General features: G+C 62.7%; 1 protein-coding gene across 8 annotated transcripts in view; it reads left to right on the top strand.

The window, feature by feature from the left end:
• The first annotated feature begins 1559 nt into the window (after positions 1-1559).
• SBF1 (SET binding factor 1) overlaps positions 1560-23888 on the top strand; it is a 27336-nt gene continuing 5007 nt past the window's right edge. The window contains exons 1-38 of one of the 8 annotated variants that reach the window (XM_058431766.1): positions 1569-1794; positions 8178-8263; positions 8707-8844; positions 8937-9098; positions 9182-9292; positions 9628-9651; positions 9916-10021; positions 10144-10276; positions 10368-10476; positions 10552-10665; positions 10778-10855; positions 11293-11406; positions 11491-11619; positions 11703-11801; positions 11881-12085; positions 12178-12290; positions 13191-13340; positions 13688-13756; positions 13869-14027; positions 14114-14382; positions 14491-14663; positions 14741-14814; positions 14892-15087; positions 15318-15445; positions 15898-16076; positions 16203-16339; positions 16452-16659; positions 16919-17115; positions 17193-17330; positions 19626-19703; positions 20057-20238; positions 20333-20512; positions 21150-21251; positions 21323-21508; positions 21588-21714; positions 21786-21916; positions 21987-22217; positions 23147-23586. In XM_058431766.1, coding sequence (XP_058287749.1) covers positions 1740-1794; positions 8178-8263; positions 8707-8844; positions 8937-9098; positions 9182-9292; positions 9628-9651; positions 9916-10021; positions 10144-10276; positions 10368-10476; positions 10552-10665; positions 10778-10855; positions 11293-11406; positions 11491-11619; positions 11703-11801; positions 11881-12085; positions 12178-12290; positions 13191-13340; positions 13688-13756; positions 13869-14027; positions 14114-14382; positions 14491-14663; positions 14741-14814; positions 14892-15087; positions 15318-15445; positions 15898-16076; positions 16203-16339; positions 16452-16659; positions 16919-17115; positions 17193-17330; positions 19626-19703; positions 20057-20238; positions 20333-20512; positions 21150-21251; positions 21323-21508; positions 21588-21714; positions 21786-21916; positions 21987-22217; positions 23147-23149 — 5073 coding nt within the window. In that variant the 5' untranslated portion in view covers positions 1569-1739 and the 3' untranslated portion in view covers positions 23150-23586. Of the gene's footprint in view, positions 1795-8177; positions 8264-8706; positions 8845-8936; positions 9099-9181; positions 9293-9627; positions 9652-9915; positions 10022-10143; positions 10277-10367; positions 10477-10551; positions 10666-10777; positions 10856-11292; positions 11407-11490; positions 11620-11702; positions 11802-11880; positions 12086-12177; positions 12291-13190; positions 13341-13687; positions 13757-13868; positions 14028-14113; positions 14383-14490; positions 14664-14740; positions 14815-14891; positions 15088-15317; positions 15446-15897; positions 16077-16202; positions 16340-16451; positions 16660-16918; positions 17116-17192; positions 17331-19625; positions 19704-20056; positions 20239-20332; positions 20513-21149; positions 21252-21322; positions 21509-21587; positions 21715-21785; positions 21917-21986; positions 22218-22533; positions 22627-23146; positions 23587-23888 lie in introns of those variants that run through there. The other 7 variants (XM_058431765.1, XM_032753906.2, XM_032139191.2 and 4 more) reach the window with 7 other exon arrangements.

Raw genomic sequence — 23888 nt, 5'->3', positions numbered from 1 at the left:
CCTGACCTTGTGATCCGCCCGCCTCAGCCTCCCAAAGTGCTGGGATTACAGGCATGAGCCACCATGCCCGGCCAAGTTCTTGCAGCAGCCAAACTCATTTAAAAACAGACCTTCAGGGCCAGGCACGGTGGCTCACACCTGTAATGCCAGCACTTTGGGAGGCTGAGATAGGTGGATCATGAGGTCAGGAGATCGAGACCATCCTGGCTAATACGGTGAAACCCTGTCGCTACTAAAAACACAAAAAATTAGCCAGGCGTGGTGGCAGGTGCCTGTGGTCCCAGCTACTCGGGAGGCTGAGGCAGGAGAATGGTGTGAACCTGGGAGGCAGAGGTTGCAGTGAGCCGAGATCACGCCACTGCACTCCAGCCTGGGCAACAGAGCAAGACTCTGTCTCAAAACAACCAAAAACAAACAAAACACAAAAAACAGACCTTCGGGCTGGGGGCGGTGGCTGATGCCTGTAATCCCAGCACTTTGGGACACCGTGGTGGGTGGTTGGCCTGAGGTCAGGAGTTCGAGACCAGCCTGGCCAACGTAGTGAAACCCCGTCTCTACTAAAATACAAAAATTAGCCAGGCATGGTGGTGCACACCTGTAATCCCAGCTACGCGGGAAGCTGAGTGGGAGAATCGCTTGAACCCAGGAGACGGACGTTCCAGTGAGCCGAGATCGTGCCACTGCACTTCAGCCTGGGTGACGGATTGAGACTCTGCCTCAAAAACAAAACAAAACATAACAAAAAACAGACCTTGGCCTGCTGTGCTCAGAGGGGTTTCCCTGCTGCACCAGGCTGGCTCCTGCACCTTCTCTCCCAGCATGTTCTGCTCTGGGCTTATGCTCATCCCTGAGCCACTTCAGGGGCGGCCCTGGCCAGCCTTGCCCTTGAGAGGGGTGGGCACTGTCAGGGATCCTGGGGGATGCAGCTTTCCCAGAGCCCCCTGCCTTATGTGCCTCAGACGCTTAGAACACTTGGTCTTTACAGGGGGACTTGAGCGTGCCGTTTTTAAGCTAATGTGTTAAATGTCTCACTTGGTCTAGATCGGGGCTCTTCAGCCTGGGACCCCAAGGGCAGGGCCTGAATTCTCTCTCCGTTCCCCATCGCCAGGCTGGCAGCCCCTGAGGTGATGGCCGTGCGCCTCCTCTGACTTCTAGTTTGGGGGGCCCGGTGGGCAGCGCCCAGGCTTCTCTCGCCTTTCTCCAGCTGGACAGCGAGGGGCGGGGGACGAGGAGTCTGGGGACCCGATCCCCAGACTGGGACGGCCCAGGGGTGGGGTTCGGGCCCCTGTGCGGGGAGTCCCAACGGCGAGAGCAGCTGTGGTCCTGGCCCGTGCCTCCCGCCGACACCACAGCCGACCCGGGTCAGGGCGTCAGACCCGTCGGAGTCGCAGTCCAGGTACCCGGCCCGAGGGGCGGTGCCCGGGCCCCAGAGTGAGCAGCGATGGGCGGGGCGCCGCTCTCGGGAGCCGCCCTCCCACCCGCTGGACCAATGGAGATGCGCGGTTGCTGGCCCCGCCCTCTCAGGGCGGGACGACAGTGCGCAGGCGCACGGCGCGCCCGGGCGGGCAGGCTGGCTGGGAAGATGGCGGCGGGAGCCCGGGCCGCTGCCGCCGCGGAGCGAACCAGGGGTGTCCGGGGTGCGCGGTCCAGGGCCGGGGCCGGGCCATGAGCGCGCCGCCCTCGAGTCCCCGAGCCGCGGAGCCCGTCCGCGCCCCTCGGGCCGCCCCGCGTCTCTCGCCATGGCGCGGCTGGCGGACTACTTCGTGCTGGTGGCGTTCGGGCCGCACCCGCGCGGTGAGTGCCGAGGCCAAGCGCTGAGGGCCGGGAGCCGAGGGTCGAGTGTTGAGGGCCGGGGGCTGGGTCTGAGGGTCGGGGGCCGGGGGCCGGGGTCCGGGGGCTGGGGGCCGAGGGCTAGGGGCTGGGGACCGGGTCGGGAGGCCGAGGACGGAGGGCTAGGCGCTGAGGGCTGAGGACCGGGGGGCTGGGCGCCGAGGGCCCGGGTCAGGGGGCCGAGGACTGAGGGCCGGGGCCGGGGGCCAGGCTGGGGCTGAAGGCCGGGGCCGACCGGACAGCCCGTGGGGAGAATGGGCGTCCGCTGGGGGCGGCGTGGCCGCGCGGGCCTGGTGGCGGCAGGGAGAGAAGCCTGGGCCCGGCCTGCCCGGCCTCCTTGGGGTGGGACGGGCTCTCCCCTTGGCCGGCTGCCGGCGGCTGTGGCTCCAGGGGCGCGGACCCGCGGCTCGCCAGCCCGCCTCTGACCTTGGTGCTGCGTCTGAAGCCCCCGGCGGTCTTGGCGGGGTGCAAACGGTGTGGAGTTCGGGGTTGATGCATGGAGAAGCGGTGTTTGACTTGAAACTGGGAGGATTTGAGGAGGAAGCGTCGAGAGTAGAGAGAAGAGCATTCCTGGCGACTCGCCTGACGGTCCAGGCCCTGCACGCCAAGCCCTGGGTGGGGGATCAGCGTGGCGATCTGTGTCCATGCCCAGGAGGTCTGTGTCTGGGGTCAGCGCCCGTGTCTGAGAGCCCTTCAGCCCAGGAGGTAGGAGAAAACGGAGCCTGACGATGACATCAGCAACAGCCTGGAGACAGCGGCGTTGGCGCGCGTGCTTGGTGTGCCAGGCCCCGCACAGCCCTTTGTGTGCATTATCTCACCTCTTCCTCCCAGCAGCCCACGGGGGTTGCCCTGCTGTTGCCCCCATCTGTAGAGAAGTCAGGCGCGGATAAGTTGACTGCCTGGCCTGAGCCGGCTCAGAGAGGCTGGGACTGGCACCCAGGTTGTCAGATCCCAGCTGCAGACGGGCAGTGTGGTCAGGCAGGGGCTGGATCTTGAGCCTGGAGGTGGGATTGAGCTTGTCTTCCCAGTTACCGTGTTTTTGTCAGTCCAGCTGTCACTATCCCCACCAAGGACCTGGACTTCTCTCTTCTTTGTGTTTCTTCTGCTGGACCGCCCCCGCCCCTCCCAACACTTCCTGAAGCCTCTTTAGCATCTTCTTTGTCTCCAGCCTCTCCTGAGTGCCCTCTTACTCAGCACACACTCCTCTGTGCTAACGTCTATCCAAGTGTGTGTCTTACGGTACTGTCAGTCATGAGCATCTGTCTTTTTCTTTAGAGAGGGAGTTCTTGCTTGCTAGGACCACACAGTCCTCATCCCCACTGTGTGCAGGCTGGCTGTCAGTGTTGTCTTGACCCACAGAGGGAGCTGTCTGCACCGAGGCACCTGTGAGGGGCATGGAGGAGGCCGTACCACCTGGGCAGAGGGTGCCTGAGGATCCAGGGAAGCAAGACTGGCTGAGGGCTGCCTTGGCGTGAGGGGCCTTGGGCTGGGGGCCAGGGCGGGGGCTACAGGAACAGCTGATAATGACCCTGAGGATCCTGAGGGCAGTGGGGAGAGGGTTTGGTTTGGTAGAGACTACAGGCAAAGGCCAGGTGGGAGGCGTGGTGGCCGTGGGGTGAGGAGTTGAAGGTAGGCAGAGAGAAGAGGCAGAGTGGGCTCCACAGCAAGCTGGCTGTGACGTGTGTGCTCACTGCTGGAGCCACACGTAGTGCGGGCACCTGTTTGTGTGTCCTTTGTGCAGGACAGGGTAGAAGGCTGGAGCCCGAGGTACCCCCCTTCCCCTAAGTGGCAGGAAGGAGTGATAAATGGTCCACTGCAGTAGGGTTGGAGGACCGTGGAGCCCTGTACCCACTACCTTCTGGGGTTGAGCTGGTCAGCTGCTTGCTGGCCTTGCAGCCCCAGGCACCTCTTAGAAGGACTTGTTCATTCTTGAGGGGAACAAGGCTACAGACTGGGACCCTGGTCATGGGCTGAGGGCAGAGCCAGGTGCCAGGGCAGGTGGGAGGGGGGAAGAAGCAGAGGAGCGTGGTGTGGGGGTCAGTTGTCTCTGCTTTGCCCCTTGATAGCCTTGTGACTTCGAGCCTGTTGTTTGGCTCTCTGTGTCTCAGTTTCCTCATCTGGGGATGGAGTGAGTCATGTTAACCTCCCAGGCTGCCGTGAGGATGCAGTGAATGCATGCACGTGAAGCAGTAGCACACAGGAGGCCCCTGGAAATGATGAATGTCTTTCACTAGTGACTGAGCAGCAGGTGTGTGGACCCTCTAGGCACAGACACAACAGGCACTTCTGAGTGGGTAGAGGACCCCCTCTGTTCTGTCAGGCTAGGACTTCAGGGCGGGATGCAGGGTCTCTTGGGCTGGGGATTAGGAGTGGCGGATAGCTTGTCTTGGCCTGGATCTGGACATCTTGTCTGGAGCTGCTGGGTGCAGCACCAGGGTGCTAAGGGTGCATGAGTCCTGCCTGAGGCAGCATCCCAGTTGCTAGCGGTTACCAGCTGGAAACCTCTCAGGAAAGGTGGGGAGGGGCCCTGAGAAGGTAAATGCCTGTGCTGGCCGTGACCCTTTCACCTCAGAGAGTGATGGTGGCCGGCGCTGGCCCATCTGCAGGCCCCTCACCTGATGAGTCAGGGATGACCTTCTGTGCCCCGGGGCCGGCATCAGGACTAGACAGACTGCCTCTGCCCGGCTCTTGGCCCAGAAGGGCCCTGATCACAGCATGGCCAGTGCTGAGGTGTCTCTAGGGGCAGGAGACACATTTGATCTGGCCCTGACCTGGCCATCGGCCTTCCAGGTCCAGCAGCCGAGTGTGCATCTGCCTGGGAGGAGGGGCTGGACCCCTTGCATCTGAGAAAAAGACCTTTTACCCCATGGCCTCGCCTCTCATCCTGACTGTGATGAGCTGGCTGCATTCTTGAGCCCCATCTACTGTCCCCACCCACGTTCCTGCCCTCCCTCTGGATTGGGTTGGGGCTGTTTGGGATGGCCTCAACTGCCTCCCAGCCTCCACCCTGGGAGCCAGAGGGGGTCCAAGGCCTTGGGTCAGAACTGCTCAGGTCTGACGGGCAGGGGAGGTTGGGGGGATGACTGAGGAAGCTGTAGGGGCCCTGCACATGGCCTGCTGCTGCGGCCGAGGGAGCCATGTGCATGTTGGGGTTGGGTGGGGGGTGTAGCAGAAAGGTGCTGTCCTTCCTTCCTTTTCTTTTCTTTTCCTATAGCTGGGTTCCCCACAAGCAGCAGAGCTGGCCAGGGCTGGTCTTCGTGCACGGAGGGGAGTGTGATGGGGGAACAGGAGAGGCTGCTATCCTTCTTTGCCTCCCCACAGCACACACTGGCCTGGGCCAGCCCTCCAGGCGTCAGAGCCTGGCACTGGTGATGGGGTGCTGCCAGCAGATGACAGAACGCGAGGTCTGTGTTCGCCTGCCTGCCTGCCCGCCTTTCAGGCCTGCAGTCTACGTGGGGCTGGCCGCAGGGACATTGGTGTAGGAAGAAGTGCTTTTTGAGGAGCTTTCAGGACAGGAGCCCCAATGTTGTCCTTGGGTGGCCCCCTCAGCCCTATGTTCAAAAGTGGAGGTGGCAAGGAAACCTTGGTGCCCTGTGCCACACAGCACACTGTTTGGATTCGTCCTGTTGCTGAGGGGAGGAGTGGAGAGGGCACCCTCCCTCCTGTGTTTTCTGAGGTAAAGGCAGCACTCTGGTGGGCAAGGAGCTCAACTGCTGGAGGTCACTCCTGTGCAATAGGGCTCAAGTGGGTGGGGGACCCTGGGAAGACATGGCAAAACCCCCCACATCCCCCTGGAGGCCACGATGTGGCCTGGCCCCGGACAGCACAGAGCTGAGGTGCAGGCTGGGACCTCAGAAGGGTGAGGAGGGGAGCTGCTCACAGCCGAGGGCTGCAGGGCCCTCCATGGCCTGCCTTTCCAGGGGCCAGCTGTGTTCTGTCATTCCCTGGGGCTCTGGAAGGTGCCCTGTACTTCTGACGGAGGAACCTGTTTGCTTGTGGGGTTTGAGTGCGTTGGGTGTGGGGAAGATGGTTGTGTAGCCGACTGTACGTGTTCTACAAGCCTTAATTAGCCTGTGGTCCGTCCCAGCCAAGCCAACAGGTGCACTAGCAGTCACTGGGGTGTGGTGGAGGGAGGTCGGTCCTAGGGTCCCTGTAGGCCCCAGACTGGGGCAGAGTTTCCCAGGGGAGGGGGTGCTCTGTGGGCTGAGACCTGAAGGGCTAGTCTGGGGCTGTCATGGCACAGAGGAGCTCAGGGAGAGATGCCTGCTTGGCCTGGCCCACTTGGGCCATTGGGCCAGCCCAAGGAGAGTGGATCTCAGGGCTGGCTCTTTGGAGGGTAGAGCCCTGCAGAGGACTTAAGGCTGAGTGAGAGTTGGTGCTTCACCAGACTAGTGGGGTGGAGAGGGTCAAGGTAGACGGCGACCTGCCACTCTGCCCATCCTCCTGGGGAAGGCTGCCTTCCCTGCCTGGCCTGGGGGAGGCTGCAGTGCAGAGACTGCTGTCCCTGTTCATAAACCCCTCTTCCTTCCTCCGCCTGCTGCCTCGTGGCAAGAACTGGGTGAGCCCTGGGTGCCAGCCAGGGCTGGGCCCAGATGGTGGTTTGGGGCCAAGCACAAGGAGGCCTTTGGGGGAGTGGGCGGGGTGGGGGAGGAGCCGCAGCTCAGTGCCTGCGCCTGAGTGAGCTGTGCTTGGGGGTGTGGAGGTAGGTGTGGCACCCGCAGACACCTGGGCCCCCACCAGTCTGCCGCCTGTCCTCTGCAGGGTATCAGTGGTGGGAGGGGGAGGGGAGCAGGAAGCTGAGGTTTTGTGAGTCAGAATCGGCCCCTCACCGCCCCACCATCTCCCACTTAGCAGCAACCTGCCCACTGCCGACTTCCTTGGCTCTGCCTCTGTAACCCTGGAGGGCGGGTGGTCTCCCCGCCTGTAGGGGACCCGTGGAGTGTGTGCCATTGGGCTGCCAGGGTTGCTCATCTGTTCCCAGGAGGACCAGGCATGCTGGATGTGGGGCTGTGGCCTCCTGGAGGCCAGGGTGGGGTCCACGAGGGGCTCTGTGTTGAGCATGACCCCCCCCTTGCCCGTCTGGCTCTTCTGCTTCCGCCAGGTGGGTGGCAGTGTTGAGGCCCGTCCAAGCAGAGGATGGGCCCTGGGGACCTGCGGGTTGTGTGGAGGAGAAGGCAGGGAGGCTTTTGTCTTTCCTGCTGCACCTGCTCCATCCTCCACAAGCCCTGGGAGGCCTGCAGAGCCGTCCTGCAGTGGGAGCCACACCCTGAGTGTCCCACTGTGGTCCCCACCAGGCTTCCTGGTTTGGCTCTCCAGGGGTGAGCCACAGGCAGGGACCTTTTCCCCACCAGTGTGCACCGGGCCTGGACACAGTACCCTGGATGTGGTAGTGGGGACAGCAGAGTAGAAGGGGCTTCGAGGGCTCTGGGGCCCCAAGGAGAGGAGGGGTCTCATGGGGAGACATAGGCCGCTTGGCTCTCCCTGCCCTGAAAGCCCTCCTCCTGGCCCAGGGGAGCTTAGGCTGCGCTCAGCACCCATCCCATGGCCTATGTACAGGGAGATTTGGAGGCAGGGAGCAGGCCTGGGTGCGACCACCGTCCCATTCTCCTCCGAGAGCTGCTGGGGTCCCAGTGCTCAGGAAGCCGTCTGGGCATCCTTCAGTGGTCGTCCTGGACCAAGTCTCCATCCTTCCCGTCTAGCTGCTGCCCCTCTAGGTCCTGCTGGCTGTGGGGATGGTGTTCTAACAGGCAGCTGCCAAACCCCATCTTCTGGGACCTGTACTGGGGACCTGTCTGTCTCTGAAGCAGCTGGGATAGGGAAGAGTCTGGGGCTGTGGGCACAGGGGGTGTCCTGTAGCCTTGTGGGGCTGAGGCTTCTGGAACCCCACACAGACAGCAGGTTTGAGTCCTCCGCACCCCCGGCTGGGCCCAGGGCTGGTGGGTGACAGGGAGCTCTGGGGGATGCCCACTCTTGGGGGAGCTGAGAGCCTAAGTGGGGGCCTGGCGGTGGTGGCAGATGCTGTGGGGGCCTGTGGAACAGTCCCGAAGTGCTGACCTTCGATGGAGGGCTGCTGTGCTGTGTGAAGCTGGGCTGGTCAGGCTGAAGGAGGTCTCTGGGGTGGGATCGGGGAATGGGGTGTAGCGGCAGGGGCTTCTCTACCCTCAGGTGGCCCTGGGGTCTGCAGCTGTCCAGCAGACTCTCCATACGGAACTATTTTTAGGGAGCTGAGGCTGATCTGGTGCCAGATGAGGGCCCAGTGGGTGGGAATGTTTCCACCCTGGGATCCTCAAGCCTCCTGGTGGGTGGGGGGCGGGTCGGGTGCCCTGACCACCTGTTCTTGTCCTCAGGGAGTGGGGAAGGCCAGGGCCAGATTCTGCAGCGCTTCCCGGAGAAGGACTGGGAGGACAACCCATTCCCCCAGGGCATCGAGCTGGTGAGTGGGGGGCGTGCTGAGACAGTGCTGGCAGGTGGGGAGGGCAGGTGGGCACAGCCCTGCCCTCATCCCTGACTGAGGGGCCTCCGCAGTGCCCGGCTCCCTGCTGGGCTAGGGACAAGACAGCAGAGCCGCTGTCGGGGGGTGTGGCCGGCGGGCTGCACGGTGCTCATGTCACTGTGTCATGTTGTCACTCACTCATGATGGTGGGGACTGTTCTCCCATCTCCTGGTCCTTGCCCCAGGTGGGGAGGTCAGAGGCTGTTACTCCTTTCACCCGGAGAGACTGAGGCCCAGGAGGCCACGTGTCCCCAGGGTCTCCAAGCAAGGAGCTGCCTGTGTGTGTTGGAGCCTCCAGGCCTGGTGGTGCAGATGCTGGGGCAGGTGGGCTGGTTCCTGCCACAGGTGTAGGGGGAGGAGCTGACTGCTGAGCCCTTCCTGCAGTTTTGCCAGCCCAGCGGGTGGCAGCTGTGTCCCGAGAGGAATCCACCGACCTTCTTTGTTGCTGTCCTCACCGACATCAACTCCGAGCGCCACTACTGTGCCTGCTTGACCTTCTGGGAGCCAGCGGAGCCTTCACAGGTCAGCTTGGGGCCTCTGGGTACAGCATGAATGAAGCTGCATCCTTGGGCCGTGGCCAACTTTCCCTGCCCCCGTCTCCCCCTGACCCCCAGCAGGAAACGACGCGCGCGGAGGATGCCACAGAGAGGGAGGAAGAGGGGGATGAGGGAGGCCAGACCCACCTGTCTCCCACAGCACCTGCCCCATCTGCCCAGCTGTTTGCACCGAAGACGCTGGTACTGGTGTCACGACTCGACCACACGGAGGTGTTCAGGGTGAGGCCGGCAGCCGGGGCGGCGAGACAGGACGAGGGTGCTTCCATCGGCTGTCCCACCACTCCCCGCTCTGGTCATTGCAGAACAGCCTTGGCCTCATCTATGCCATCCACGTGGAGGGCCTGAATGTGTGCCTGGAGAACGTGATTGGGAACCTGCTGACGTGCACTGTGCCCCTGGCTGGGGGCTCGCAGGTAAGTTTTGGGGCAGCTGGTGTCTGCACAGCCACAGGCCCTCCTGCTGGGGCCCCGGTAGGTATTTGGAGCCCAGCCAGAGCCACACACAGCTGGAGGCCTTGGATGCTCCCTCCTGCGTCCTTGTGCCACCATTGCCCCCGACAGTCTTGGCCTGCTCACCTGACCCTCGCACCTGTACTCTGGGCCTGTGTCCTTCAGCCTCTCTGTCCGCTCCTTTGATGGTGTGTGCCTGTCTCTGGATGTTGATGTCAGCTTGTTTGTCTGCTCCCTGCCCTGTGCCTGGGTGTGTTGGAGTGTCTAACTGTGTCTTTCTGCCTGTCTGTCCTGTGCAGCTGGACTCTGTTGAGGAAGGAGCGGTATGGATTCTTTGTTTCTTCCGCCCACCTAGGCCCCATCCCTACCCCGTCAAAAGCAGCCACTCCTGTCCTGAGTTTTCTCTGCAGCTGCTTGGGACAACAGAGGCAGGGCATGGCGTTTCCCTCTTGCCATGTTGCCCATCACAGCCAGTCCCACCTCGGGTCTGTCAGTCCACCAGGGTCTGCCTGGGGACACAGAGCTCTGGGCTGACTCTGGGCTGGCTCTGGTCAAGCTACTGAGCCTCGATCCTTTTTTTTCTGCAGAGGACGATCTCTTTGGGGGCTGGTGACCGGCAGGTCATCCAGACTCCACTGGCCGACTCGCTGCCCGTCAGCCGCTGCAGCGTGGCCCTGCTCTTCCGCCAGCTGGGTGAGCCTGTCCGTCCCACCCCCGCATGGCTTCCCCTCGGGGGCTGGTAGTCAGGGATATGGGTTCTCACTCTGCCTGGGTGGGAGCCCAGGGTCCTCTCCAAGCTTCTCTTCTTCCCTTAGGCATCACCAACGTGCTGTCTTTGTTCTGTGCTGCCCTCACGGAGCACAAGGTTCTCTTCCTGTCCCGGAGCTACCAGCGGCTCGCCGATGCCTGTCGGGGCCTCCTGGCACTGCTGTTTCCTCTCAGATACAGGTGACCCCCTCGCGGCCCTCCCAGCCCCTCCTCCTGGCCCCTTTGCCCAGCTGCGTCCGCTGGCTCACTGCATCTTCTGGGGCCTGCACAGCTTCACCTATGTGCCCATCCTGCCGGCTCAGCTGCTGGAGGTCCTCAGCACACCCACACCCTTCATCATTGGGGTCAACGCGGCCTTCCAGGCAGAGACTCAGGAGCTGGTAAGGGCTGTGCTTTGTGTCCACTTCATGGCCCAGGCCTGCAGGTCCCTGACTGCCGGCTCCCTTGGTCCGCAGCTCGATGTGATTGTTGCTGATCTGGATGGAGGGACGGTCACCATCCCTGAGTGTGTGCACATTCCACCCTTGCCAGAGCCACTGCAGAGTCAGACGCACAGTGTGCTGAGCATGGTGAGGGGCACCACGGGCAAGCGGGAGCCTTGGGGGCCTTTGGGATGTGGCTGCACAGGGAGCCTAGAGCCGGGGCCAGCGTGCAGCTGCCTGCTCCATTCTGTGCTGGCAGGTCCTGGACCCGGAGCTGGAGTTGGCTGACCTCGCCTTCCCTCCGCCTACTACATCCACCTCCTCCCTGAAGATGCAGGTGGGGGTCGTTGCTGCTCCTGCATGGGGAACCCAGGCGCTCAGGCTGCCCCTGCTCAGGTCTGCTGCCACTGACACACAAGGCCCCACCCCCAGGCTGGCCCCGGCTCCAGTAGCAGAAGCAGGAAGGAGGCTGGGAGCAAAGCAGCTGCCAGCAGTTAGGAGTGGTGGTCGTGAGTGGTGCAGGCGAGGCGGCAGGGGCCCAGCAAGGGGCTGGAACTTGGCATCTGATCACAGGAGCCCTTGAGGGTGCTGAGCAGGAGTGCCTCGTCCAGACAGTTTCAGAGGAGCTGGTGGCCCTGTGTGCAGAATGGTGGGAGGGGCAGAAGGATGGGAGCGGGGCAGCTTAGGGTGGGGTGGGGTGTGGAGAAGCTCCTGGGTGGCCTGGGGTGGGGGTTGGCAGGACTGGCTCTCACCTGCACTCAGCTCTTCTCCCAGGACAAGGAGCTGCGTGCCGTCTTCCTGCGGCTCTTCGCTCAGCTGCTGCAGGGCTATCGCTGGTGCCTGCACGTTGTGCGCATCCACCCGGAGCCTGTCATCCGCTTCCATAAGGTGGGGCGCCTGGTGGCTGGGGTGGGGTGGGAGATAAGTGCGTGGTGGAGACCCCTGAGGGACGGACCTCCTTGTGTCCCCCAGGCAGCCTTCCTGGGCCAGCGTGGGCTGGTAGAGGACGATTTCCTGATGAAGGTGCTGGAGGGCATGGCCTTTGCTGGCTTCGTGTCGGAGCGTGGAGTCCCGTACCGCCCCACGGACCTGTTCGATGAGGTGCACCTCTGCCCTGCCTTCCCAGTCCCCTGCCCGGGCTCTGCCTGACCATGGCTTACCTAACCTCCTGCCTACCCTGCTAGCTGGTGGCCCACGAGGTGGCAAGGATGCGGGCGGATGAGAACCACCCCCAGCGTGTCCTGCGTCACGTCCAGGAACTGGCAGAGCAGCTCTACAAGAACGTACGAGGGTGGCAGGACGGAGGGTGTCGTACCACCTTGATCCCTGGGCCCCTGCCCCACACCTGCCGTCTCCCCACAGGAGAACCCGTACCCAGCCGTGGCGATGCACAAGGTACAGAGGCCCGGCGAGAGCAGCCACCTGCGACGGGTGCCCCGACCCTTCCCCCGGCTGGATGAGGGCACTGTGCAGTGGATTGTGGACCAGGCTGCGGCCAAGATGCAGGGTGCACCCCCTGCTGTGAAGGCCGAGAGGAGGACCAGCGTGCCCTCAGGGCCCCCCATGAGTGCGTAATGAGGGAGGGGAAGGCGGGCCCCGAGCGTGGCCCAGGATGGGCATGGGGTCAGGGGTCCGAGTGTGTGTGTTCTGTCCCCGCAGCTGCCATACTGGAGCGGTGCAGCGGGCTGCATGTCAACAGCGCCCGGCGGCTGGAGGTTGTGCGCAACTGCATCTCCTACGTGTTTGAGGGGAAAATGCTTGAGGCCAAGAAGGTGAGGGCTGTGCAGGCTCCAGCCGGGCTAGGGCAGCGGGTTTCAGAGGAGACCCAGGCCGCGCTTCGCCCTTGTGGGTGCTGACACTGCCCCGGGGCCTCCTCTGCCTAACAGACAGGAGAGGTGGCTGGGCTGGCCGGAGGGTAGGTGGGCTCCAGGTCTCCTGTCTTGACCTCAGTGAGGGGTGTGTCGGGCCTGCGCGGGAGGCCCAGCCAGGGAGATTTACTTCCATTTTCAGAAATCAGAAGGTTTCACTATTATGTTTCCTGTGTGTCCTTCCCCTTAAATTGGGTAGGCCCATACACGACCTGTTCTTCGTACTTGATGGAAAACAGCTTGCTCCCCCCATACATGACCTGTTCCTCGTACCTTATGGAAGCAGAGCTTTTTGCTCCCTGCCGTCTTGCCCTCTGTGGTGCTCACCTAACGCCTCTGGGGTCTGTTATCATGGCCAGTTGGCGACTCTTGTTTGTTATTGGCTGTGTGGTGTCCCTTTGGGGCGGCCAGTTTTGTGATGAACGATGCAGCAATAGAACGCAAACTCCAAGCCTTTCTGTGGCCGGGCCTGTGCCAGGCGAGTCACTGAGCCCTGGCCAGCCAGGCAGCTATGAGCCTGTGAGCAAGGGGGCCCGGCCCACAAGGCCTCCCTCTGGCGCGCACCTCTCTGCCGGCTCGCAGGTGCAGCATCTGCGTCCTTGTGTCTGGCCTGGTGAACTTGTACTTGTGGAGTTGTCGGGCCCACTGGAGGTTTTAGTCTTTATTGGTCGGCAAAGCCCTAGAGTCTGGGACACCCCACCTGAAAGGCATTTGGGTCTCCTGGACACCCGCTGCCCTCCCTGCCTGGGCCCCGAGTGGGTCTTCTCTGTGCCCTCAGCCCATGTCTCCTTTCCCCACCCCCAGCTGCTTCCAGCCGTGTTGAGGGCCCTGAAGGGGCGAGCTGCCCGCCGCTGCCTCGCCCAGGAGCTGCACCTGCACGTGCAGCAGAACCGTGCGGTCCTGGACCACCAGCAGTTTGACTTTGTCGTCCGTATGATGAACTGCTGCCTGCAGGTGAGGCCAGGTCTCTTATCCTGCTAGTGACATGGTGCATGGCGCATGAGCGGGAACAGGCGGGGAGACCCTGGTCTGTGAGTGAGAGTGGAGAGAGGGTGCAAGAGACTCCTGTGCCAGTGGGCAGGGGTCCTCGGTCTGCAGGGAACATGGTGGAGAGAACCATTGGGGGCAGGTGCCGGGGCCTGGGGTCTCCTGATACTGAGCCTCTGAGGCAGCCTTGGGGAGCTGGAGCCAAGGGTGTCAGGTGCTGGTCTGTGGTGGCTATGGGGGTGGTGGGGGCATGGTAGGAGGTGAGTGCTGCCTGGGAGGGGAGATGTCCTGACAGGCTCTCGCTCTACCTGCAGGACTGCACTTCTCTGGATGAGCATGGCATCGCGGCTGCTCTGCTGCCTCTGGTCACAGCCTTCTGCCGGGTGAGTGTTGGCATGGCTGAGGTCTCCTTCCCAGCCCCGCTTCCTGGTGGCTGAGGTCTCCTTCCCAGCCCCTTCCTGGCTGCATCCAGCTGACCTCCGCTGGTTCCTGCAGAAGCTGAGCCCGGGGGTGACGCAGTTCGCATACAGCTGTGTGCAGGAGCACGTGGTGTGGAGCACGCCACAGTTCTGGGAGGCCATGTTCTATGGGGATGTGCAGACTCACATCCGGGCCCTCTACCTGGAGCCCACTGAGGACCCGGCCCCCGCCCAGGTGCGCAAGGACTCCCTGGGCTGGGGGCCGGGGACTAGGGGCTGGGGGCAGTGTGGCCCCGGCTCATGCGTGTGGTGCTGTGGCAGGAGGTTGGGGAGGCACCTTCCCAGGAGGACGAGCGCTCTGCCCTAGACGTGGCTTCTGAGCAGCGGCGCTTGTGGCCAACCCTGAGCCGTGAGAAGCAGCAGGAGCTGGTGCAGAAGGAGGAGAGCACGGTGTTCAGCCAGGCCATCCACTATGCCAACCGCATGAGCTACCTCCTGCTGCCCCTGGACAGCAGCAAGAGCCGCCTACTTCGGGAGCGTGCCGGGCTGGGCGACCTGGAGAGCGCCAGCAACAGCCTGGTCACCAACAGGTGAGGCGGGGACTGGAGCTTGGGCCCAGTGGAGGCGGGAGGCAGGGCTGTGGTGAGAAGGGGCTGTGGTGGGCAGGGCCCATGCCCACAGTTTCTTCCCTGGCCCAGCATGGCTGGCAGTGTGGCCGAGAGCTATGACACGGAGAGCGGCTTTGAGGATGCAGAGACCTGCGATGTAGCTGGGGCTGTGGTCCGCTTCATCAACCGCTTTGTGGACAAGGTCTGCACGGAGAGTGGGGTCACCAGCGACCACCTCAAGGGGCTGCATGTCATGGTGCCAGGTACGGGGGTTTGGGCTGGTGATGCCCCCTTGGATGGGTGGGGCTGGGCACAGAGTGTGAGAACTATCTTCCCGCAGACATCGTCCAGATGCACATCGAGACCCTGGAGGCCGTGCAGCGGGAGAGCCGGAGGCTGCCGCCCATCCAGAAGGTTTGCGGGGGCCAGTGGGGCTGCGGGCGCCCAAGGCCGGGGCTGCATCCTGAGCTCCTGCTCTTGTTTTGGAGCAGCCCAAGCTGCTACGGCCGCGCCTGCTGCCCGGTGAGGAGTGTGTGCTGGACGGCCTGCGCGTCTACCTGCTGCCGGATGGGCGTGAGGAGGGCGCGGGGGGCAGTGCCGGGGGACCAGCATTGCTCCCAGCTGAGGGCGCCGTCTTCCTTACCACATACCGGGTCATCTTCACGGGGATGCCTACGGACCCCCTGGGTGAGCCTGCAGACCCTCTGGCCCTGTCGCCCCCTCTCCCCCAGGTCTTTGGGATGGATGGGCTTTCCCTGCCTCTCCCTCCCTTTTCTCAGGGGTTCTGGGTCCCCGTGCGAAATGGGCCTTTGCTGCTTCCCCACCCACCTGGGATGCTCCATAACTGTGGTACCCTGAGATTCTGGGGACCCCCCCCTTACCTTCCTTGCTTCTGACTCTGCCTGGCCTGTCCTAAGTTGGGGAGCAGGTGGTGGTCCGCTCCTTCCCGGTGGCTGCGCTGACCAAGGAGAAGCGCATCAGCGTCCAGACCCCTGTGGACCAGCTCCTACAGGACGGGCTGCAGCTGCGCTCCTGCACATTCCAGGTGGGGCATGGTGCGTGGGTGGGGCTCTCATCCCCCGCCCTGGTCTTTCTCCTGCAAACCGGTCTTTCTTGTATGAACCATTTTTAGGCCAGTCTCCAGCAGTGGCCCTGTTGTTATGCTTGCGTGTCTGGGGCCTCACCGTGGCTCTTGAGTTGATGTCCACTGTTTGATGTGCAGTCTTTGGGTCCTTATCCTTTCCCTGGGGTGCCGGCCCTCAAGTCCGTGTCTTGGGTGTGCCTTGCAAACCCAGGCCTCAGCTCACAGCCACTGAGATTTCGAGTTTACACAAACGCTTGCCTTCGTGTGACACAGATACAGGCCCATGTCTGTGGTCTGCTTCTCTCTGTGTCGTGGCTGCAGGGGGAAGGGGAGTCTGGCATCTGGCAGCGTCAGAGTTGGGGAAGGGGCTGGGGGGCCACCCACACCCCTAAGGGCTGCTTTTTCTGATGCAGCTGCTGAAAATGGCCTTTGATGAGGAGGTGGGGTCTGACAGTGCCGAACTCTTCCGTAAGCAGCTGCATAAGCTGCGGTATCCTCCGGACGTCAGGGCCACCTTTGCGTTCACCTTGGGCTCTGCCCACACACCTGGCCGGCCACCGCGAGTCACCAAGGACAAGGGTCCTTCCCTTAGGTATGGATCTGGGTCCCAGGCCAGGGCAGCTGGGCCTCAGCCATGTTCCCGCTCCAACCCTCCTAGGCCCCTGTGCCCATCTTTGTCCCTCCTCCTCTCACCTTTGCTGACTCTTGTGTGCCCCAGAACCCTGTCCCGGAACCTGGTCAAGAACGCCAAGAAGACCATCGGGCGGCAGCATGTCACTCGCAAGAAGTACAACCCCCCCAGCTGGGAGCACCGGGGCCAGCCGCCCCCTGAGGACCAGGAGGACGAGATCTCAGGTGGAGGGGCAGGGGTGGAGTCCTGGGTGGGCTCTGGATGCTGACACTCTCCAGGGAGGATCAGGGCAGGCGGAGCAGCCCCGTGATGACCATGTGTGCCTGGCCTGCACAGTGTCGGAGGAGCTGGAGCCCAGCACGCTGACCCCGTCCTCAGCCCTGAAGCCCTCCGACCGCATGACCATGAGCAGCCTGGTGGAAAGGGCTTGCTGTCGCGACTACCAGCGCCTCGGCCTGGGCACCCTGAGCAGCAGCCTGAGCCGGGCCAAGTCCGAGCCCTTCCGCATTTCTCCCGTCAACCGCATGTACGCCATCTGCCGCAGGTGAGGGCCAGGGCTGGCCTGGGTGACGGGCACGTGACTGGGTGTCTTCCCTGCCTGCTGAGGGCCTGGGCCACAGCTTCTGGTCATGTAACAAATGTGGAGGGGGAGACTCCGGGCAGAGGGACAGGCCACAGGGCTTGGGGGGTGGGCTGGGGGGCCCCGTGGCTGAGCTGGAAGCGCCTCCTGCTGGGAGCCACGGGCTGGCTCCTTTTGCCCTGCTTGGGGCGTGAGCCGCCTTCACGCCTCTGCCTCCTTTCAGCTACCCAGGGCTGCTGATCGTGCCCCAGAGTGTCCAGGACAACGCCCTGCAGCGTGTGTCCCGCTGCTACCGCCAGAACCGCTTCCCCGTCGTCTGCTGGCGCAGCGGGCGGTCCAAGGCGGTGCTGCTGCGCTCTGGAGGCCTGCACGGCAAAGGTGTCGTCGGCCTCTTCAAGGCCCAGAACGCACCTTCTCCAGGTACCTCCTGCGTCCTGCCCTGTGCCTGCCCTGCCCTGTCTCACCCTCCCCTGCCTCAGCTCTGTGTCCTCCCCCAGGCCAGTCCCAGGCGGACTCGAGTAGCCTGGAGCAGGAGAAGTACCTGCAGGCTGTGGTCAGCTCCATGCCCCGCTACGCCGACGCGTCGGGACGCAACACGCTTAGCGGCTTCTCCTCAGCCCACATGGGCAGTCACGGTGAGGGTGCTTGTGGGCAGACGGTGGGGCAGGGGCACTTTGGGGGGCTGTGGTGGCATTTGTGGTTTGGCAGGCAGGCCAGGGAGGGGCAGAAACGGCTCTGGTCATGGATGTTTGGGTGTGGGATGAGGAGGGTGCCCTCCGGGTGCCATGGGGCAGGGGCGGGAAGCCTGCCCAGACCAGGTGTGTGCCCTGACCTCCTGCCCGCCCTGACATCCTGCCCTCCCTGACGTCCTGCCCGCTCTGACTGCCCCGCTCTCCACCTCTGCATCTGCTGCAGCTTCCTGCAGGGGCCTCCGGGTGCTGCCTCTGCGTGGCTCTGTCTTACCATTTCCCACAGCCTGGAAACCTCCCAGATGCTCCTCTGTCCTGTTCCCTCCCAGTGTCACTGTTTTTCCTCATCCCCCACCCTCCACCCTCCCCGCATCCCCCAATCCAGACTGTCTTTGGAGCCTCTGTCCTCGTGTGTCCTGGTTCCTTGGGCCTTGCCCGGGCTGGCCTTGCTGTCTCTGTCCCCACCGCCACGCACACTTCACAGGCGCCCTGCACACACTGAGCTAGACTGGCCCCAGGACGGGGTGGCAGATATGCCCCACACTCACTCCTCTGTCCGGACCACCTGTTCTCTAGTTCAGAAGTGGTTTTTTTTTCCAGATACCACATTATATAGTTATATTTTACAATCGCCCTGTCTTCCTGCCTTCCCACCCCTGCCAGAAACCCTGAGTGGCGTTTGCAGGTGGGGCCGCCCCCGCACCCCCCATGCCTGTGCCTCCCACAGAGTCCTTTTCGCGTCTCCGATCATCCCCAGTGCCAGTGGCTGCTGCCTCCCAGTGTCCCCCTCAGTGCCCAGCAACGCACAGGGGCTCAAGCTTCCCTCAGCTGTAGTCGTGGCTTCTAGTCCCAGACCTGACCTTTTTTTTTTTTTTTTTTTTTTTGAGTCAGAGTCTCGCTCTGTTGCCCACGCTGGAGTTCAGTGGCATGATCTCGACTCACTGCAAGCTCCACCTCCCAGGTTCATGCCATTCCCCTGCCTCAGCCTCCCAAGTAGCTGGGACTACAGGCACCCGCCACCATGCCCGGCTAATTTTTTTTTTGCATTTTTAGTAGAGATGGGGTTTCACCATTTTAGCCAGGATGGTCTCGATATCCTGACCTCGTGATCTGCCCACCTCGGCCTCCCAAAGTGCTGGGATTACAGGCGTGAGCCACCACGCCCAGCCCGGCTAATTTTTTTGTATTGTATTTTTAGTAGAGACGGGGTTTTACCATGTTAGCCAGGATGGTCTCGATCTCCTGACCTCGTGATCCATCTGCCTCGGCCTCCCAAAGTGCTGGGATTACAGGCGTGAGCCACCACGCCCGGCCAGCTCTGACCTTTTTACAAGGATACGCTGGGCCCTGGTTGGCATCCAAAGCAGGCTGGTGCCGCGTCCTCACTGTGAGCTGGGCGCCTGCAGTGTGGCAGCCGTCAGAGGATGCAGGGCGTGTTGGGCTGGCATTGTGCTTGGCCCGTAGTGACCACTTGGTGAACGAGGGGACATTGCCTCTCTCAGTCCCACCCTCGGTCCCACCCTCGGGCCTTGCAGAAGCAGGTGAGCCTGGCGCAGGGCCAGGCGCCCAGAGACCCACTGTGGACCCCAGGCAGCTCCCAGCTCTTTGGGCCGCCCCTTCCTCCTGGCCTCCCTGTGCCTTCAGGCCACGTCGTCTGGACCGTGAACCTCAGCCTGGGACTCAGATCTGCCTGTGTCCTGGACTGAGCTGCTCTCCATCCTTTTGGACTGGGCTCAGGCTCTGAGTCCACCCTCTTCCCTCTTCGGAAAGCCTCCAGGTCGCCTCTTCTCCAGGCCACACCTCTTGGGCACCTCCTATTGCTGTGCCCTGGACAGAGGCCTCTGCATGCTCATGTGTGGAGAGTTCTGAGCTGTGCCCATCACAAGCCCTGGCCCCCTGAGTGGAGGACAAAGGGCCAGGATGTGGAGGGAGGGACTCAGAGACAGACTTGCTCTGAGCCAGCTTGAGTGGGAAGAGAGGAGGGTTCAGAGGAGAGCCCGGGATCTCCACCGCACAGCCCTGCTGCTGCCACGGAGTGCTCTGCGGCCTGCCCTGCCCTGGCAGCGAGGCCCACACCAGGATGTCTCTTCCCACTCTCCTGAGATCAGGACTTGGGGCTGACCCCTGCTATCTCCAGGCTCCCTGGGGGCTTGGTGGAACCCTCTGACCTGTAGGCACCCCCAAGCTGGGCACGCCCAGGCCTGGGGCTAGGCCTGAGCCTTCTCTCTGCTGTGCCCCCAGTTCCCAGCCCCAGAGCCAGGGTCACCACGCTGTCCAACCCCATGGCGGCCTCGGCCTCCAGACGGACCGCGCCCCGAGGTACCGTACCGAGCCTGCAGGCCTCCCCTTTGTGGTGCTGGCGGCCTCTAGTGTGCACCGAGTTGTCGCGGGCACTAACGTCTCCCCCCACGCCTGACACTAACGATCCGTCTCCTGGGCCCCAGTCCTTACCTCCCTGACCCGTGAGTCCTGCCGTAGAAACTAACACTGGCTGCCACCCCACGTCTCAGAATGTGTGTGTGCCAGCCCTCCTCTCGCACAGCCCTGCTGGGGTCCTGCCAACCACCCCTGCCCTGGGAGCTCAGCCCCCTGCCTGGAGGCCGGGCCCAGCCAGCCCCAGGTAAGTGGTGCCCTGGCCCCCCTCGGGTGCTTACCTGGCGTCTCCTCCACAGGTAAATGGGGCAGTGTCCGGACCAGTGGACGCAGCAGTGGCCTTGGCACCGATGTGGGCTCCCGGCTAGCTGGCAGAGACGCGCTGGCCCCACCCCAGGCCAACGGGGGCCCTCCCGACCCAGGCTTCCTGCGTCCGCAGCGAGCAGCCCTCTACATCCTCGGGGACAAAGCCCAGCTCAAGGTGACTGGGGTGGGGGATGGGGGGTGAGGGTGGGGGCTTGGCAGGGGGCTTGGGGCCTCATGTGTCTCGTGGCACTTGTCCGGGTTGTTTTCAGGGTGTACGGCCAGACCCCCTGCAGCAGTGGGAGCTGGTGCCCATTGAGGTATTCGAGGCACGGCAGGTGAAGGCTAGCTTCAAGAAGCTGCTGAAAGCATGTGTCCCAGGCTGCCCCGCTGCTGAGCCCAGCCCAGCCTCCTTCCTGCGCTCACTGGAGGACTCGGAGTGGCTGATCCAGGTCTCTGCACTGCCCCTGTCCCTCCGCCCGCCTCGGTGCTGGGCCCACCCCTTGGCTAGAGCCAAGTGGACGGGTCTAGGTTTGCTTGTCTGACAGTGTGGAGCACTGGAAGGAGGAGGTGACAGCCACTTCCCACCCAGGCTCTGGTGCCTAGAAGGCAGCTGGGAGGCTGGGCCTGGCTGGGGCCAGCTGACAGTGAAAGTGGCCAGGGCCTGGGCATGGGTATGTCGGAGCAGCCTGCTGGGCCCACGTGGGCTGATGACCACACAGGGGATGTGGTTTATGGTTTTGGGCCTCTGCTGCATTCTCTCGGGGGTGGGTACTGACAGGACGCTGGCTTGGTAAACACTGGAGGGCTTGAAGATGGGGCCACCGGGCATCTTGAGGGACAGGGACGTTCCTCAGTCCTAGAGGGCTTGGAAGGGGATGGGCTGTGGCCAGCAGGCTGGAGGTGGGGTGGTCGGCACGCCCAGAGTGAGGTGTGCTTGTCCAGTGCTGTGCCTGCATCCAGGGCTCAGAGGGCTGTGGACGGGGCCTGCCTCCCCGGTGCCTGTGGACATGCGGGTCTCTGGCCTGGTGAGTGGCGAGGCAGGAGGGTGGTGGGTCCCAGAGGGGCTGAGGTCACCTGTCCCTGCAGATCCACAAGCTGCTGCAGGTGTCTGTGCTGGTGGTGGAGCTCCTGGATTCAGGCTCCTCCGTGCTGGTGGGCCTGGAGGACGGCTGGGACATCACCACCCAGGTGTGTGGCGCGTGGGGCTGGGGTGGGCCAGGCTCCCGGGCTCCTCGCTGACCACCCGGTGGTGCTGGCAGGTGATATCCTTGGTGCAGCTGCTCTCAGACCCCTTCTACCGCACGCTGGAGGGCTTTCGCCTGCTGGTGGAGAAGGAGTGGCTGTCCTTCGGTCATCGCTTCAGCCACCGTGGAGCCCACACCCTGGCTGGGCAGAGCAGCGGCTTCACACCCGTCTTCCTGCAGTTCCTGGACTGCGTACACCAGGTGGGCAGGCCGCTGTGTGGGGGGGCCGGGACCGCCCCCTGACCGCTGAGCCCTGGCCCCTGACCCACATGGCGTGCAGGTCCACCTGCAGTTCCCCATGGAGTTTGAGTTCAGCCAGTTCTACCTCAAGTTCCTCGGCTACCACCACGTGTCCCGCCGTTTCCGGACCTTCCTGCTCGACTCTGACTATGAGCGCATTGAGCTGGGTATGTGGGGAGTCGGGGCTGGGGCAGCCACGGGTCAGGAGGGGCCCAGGCTCAGTGCTGCCCCTGTGTAGGGCTGCTGTATGAGGAGAAGGGGGAACGCAGGGGCCAGCTGCCGTGCAGGTCTGTGTGGGAGTACGTGGACCGGCTGAGCAAGAGGACGCCTGTGTTCTACAATTACGTGTATGCGCCCGAGGACGCAGAGGTAAGCTGGGGCTGGGTCGGGTAGGCGGCTCCTGCCGGACCCAGATCCTCAACCGCAGGCCCACCCTCAGGTCCTGCGGCCCTATAGCAACGTGTCCAACCTGAAGGTGTGGGACTTCTACACGGAGGAGACGCTGGCCGAGGGCCCTCCCTATGATTGGGAACTGGCCCAGGGGCCCCCTGAGCCCCCAGAGGAAGAACGGTCTGATGGAGGCGCCCCCCAGAGCAGGCGCCGCGTGGTGTGGCCCTGCTATGACAGCTGCCCGCGGGCCCAGCCTGACGCCATCTCACGCCTGCTGGAGGTGCGTGTGATCCCAGAGCAAGGTCTGGCCTGGCCCCCCCCCCCCCCCCCCCCGCTCAGACAGCAGGGTCGTGCGTGTGTGTGCACACTTGTACGTGCACGTAGTCTGGTTACCCCTGGGGGTTGGTGTGGCCCTGCCATCTCCCCACCATGTGAACTGCCTACTGGCCTGGGGTGCCTGTGGCTCCCCAGGGCCCCGCCCCACTCAGTGGGTGCTTCCAGACAGTGACAGGAAGGCCGTCATCAGAGACCTCCAGGTCTCAGTACGCAGCCTTCACTCTGAGCACGTGTGTTTTCCCTGACCTGGCTTTGAGCAGCTCAGGTACCTATTGAGGAGTCAGCCCTTGGAGACGACAGTGTTTTCCTCCCTCCGCCAGACTGCCTGCCCCACCTAATGTGACCCTAATGTGAGCAGCTCTGGGTTCTTGCCCTGAGAGCTTGGGGTTGACATTGAGGCCTCTCTTACCCTCACTGTGCCATCCCTGGTGGGCCTGGACTGAACAAGGCAGAGATGCCTGGGAGGGAGAAAGGAGACTGTGATTGGGTGGTGGTGGCGGCTGGGTTGGCGTGTAGGGCGTGAGGCGGTGTCCTGCGCGTGATGCTACCTTTTGGGGCCATCCCAGAGTCTCTGTGGGGCTGAGCAGGCAGAGGAGTGTGGGCCTCAGACCCAGGCCACGGGGGGACCTGCACTCAGCTCCCCACTGTTGGCTTGTGGCTGTGTGGCTGTGTGGCCTTAGAGATTATCTTTTTTTTTTTTTTTTTTTGAGACGGAGTCTCTCTCTGTCGCCCAGGCTGGAGTGCAGTGGCGCCATCTCGGCGCACTGCAAGCTCCGCCTCCCGGGTTCACGCCATTCTCCTGCCTCAGCCTCTCCGAGTAGCTGGGACTACAGGTGCCCGCCACCACGCCCAGCTAATTTTTTGTATTTTTAGTAGAGACGGGGTTTCACCATGTTAGCCAGGATGGTCTTGATCTCCTGACCTCGTGATCCGCCCGCCTCGGCCTCCCAAAGTGTTGGGATTACAGGCGTGAGCCACCGCGCCCGGCCAAGTTATCTGAGCATCTTAGAGCTTCTGTTTCCTTGTGCAGAAAGTGGAAATGCTGATTCCTGCCTTACAGGGAAGTTGTGAGGCTTAAATGAGTCATTTATTTCAGTGACTTAGCATGGGGCACAGGGTTTGGGGGAGTATGGGAGTCATGGTTTGTGATGGAGGTGACCCACAAGCACAGACAGCAGTCCCTTTTTCTCTCTCACGATGCTCATGGTCTTAAAGTTGACACGGTCTGATTGGTGCTAATGGAGTCACTCAGCTTTGTCATGACCAGCATCAGCTTGCGCTGTTGTTTTCTTGTGTTTTTTACTGGTCTGTGTGTTTATGTTTAAGGTGAGTTTCTTGTACACAGGATGTAGATGTAGCTGGGTCTTCTTGTTATCCAGTCTAATGGGTTTAATTGGAATTTTTAGCCCATTTTAATTTAGTGTTACTATTGATGTGGCTGGGTTTAAGTCTGGCATCTTGCTGTTTGTTTTCTGTTTGTCTCTTTGATTTTTTTCCTTTCTTCCTTTTTTTTTTTTAAAAATAAGTGTTTTTAGTATTCTGTCTACTGTGAGTTGAGCTGTACCTCTCTGTGTTGTGTTTCAGGGGTTGCCAGGGGCTATAATCATCTGACTTG

Source organism: Hylobates moloch, unplaced genomic scaffold, assembly GCF_009828535.3.
Source record: "Hylobates moloch isolate HMO894 unplaced genomic scaffold, HMol_V3 SCAFFOLD_19, whole genome shotgun sequence".
NCBI lineage: Eukaryota > Metazoa > Chordata > Mammalia > Primates > Hylobatidae > Hylobates > Hylobates moloch.
Note: the sequence above shows the minus strand (reverse complement) of the source record. Positions and strands in the feature narration are given on the sequence as shown.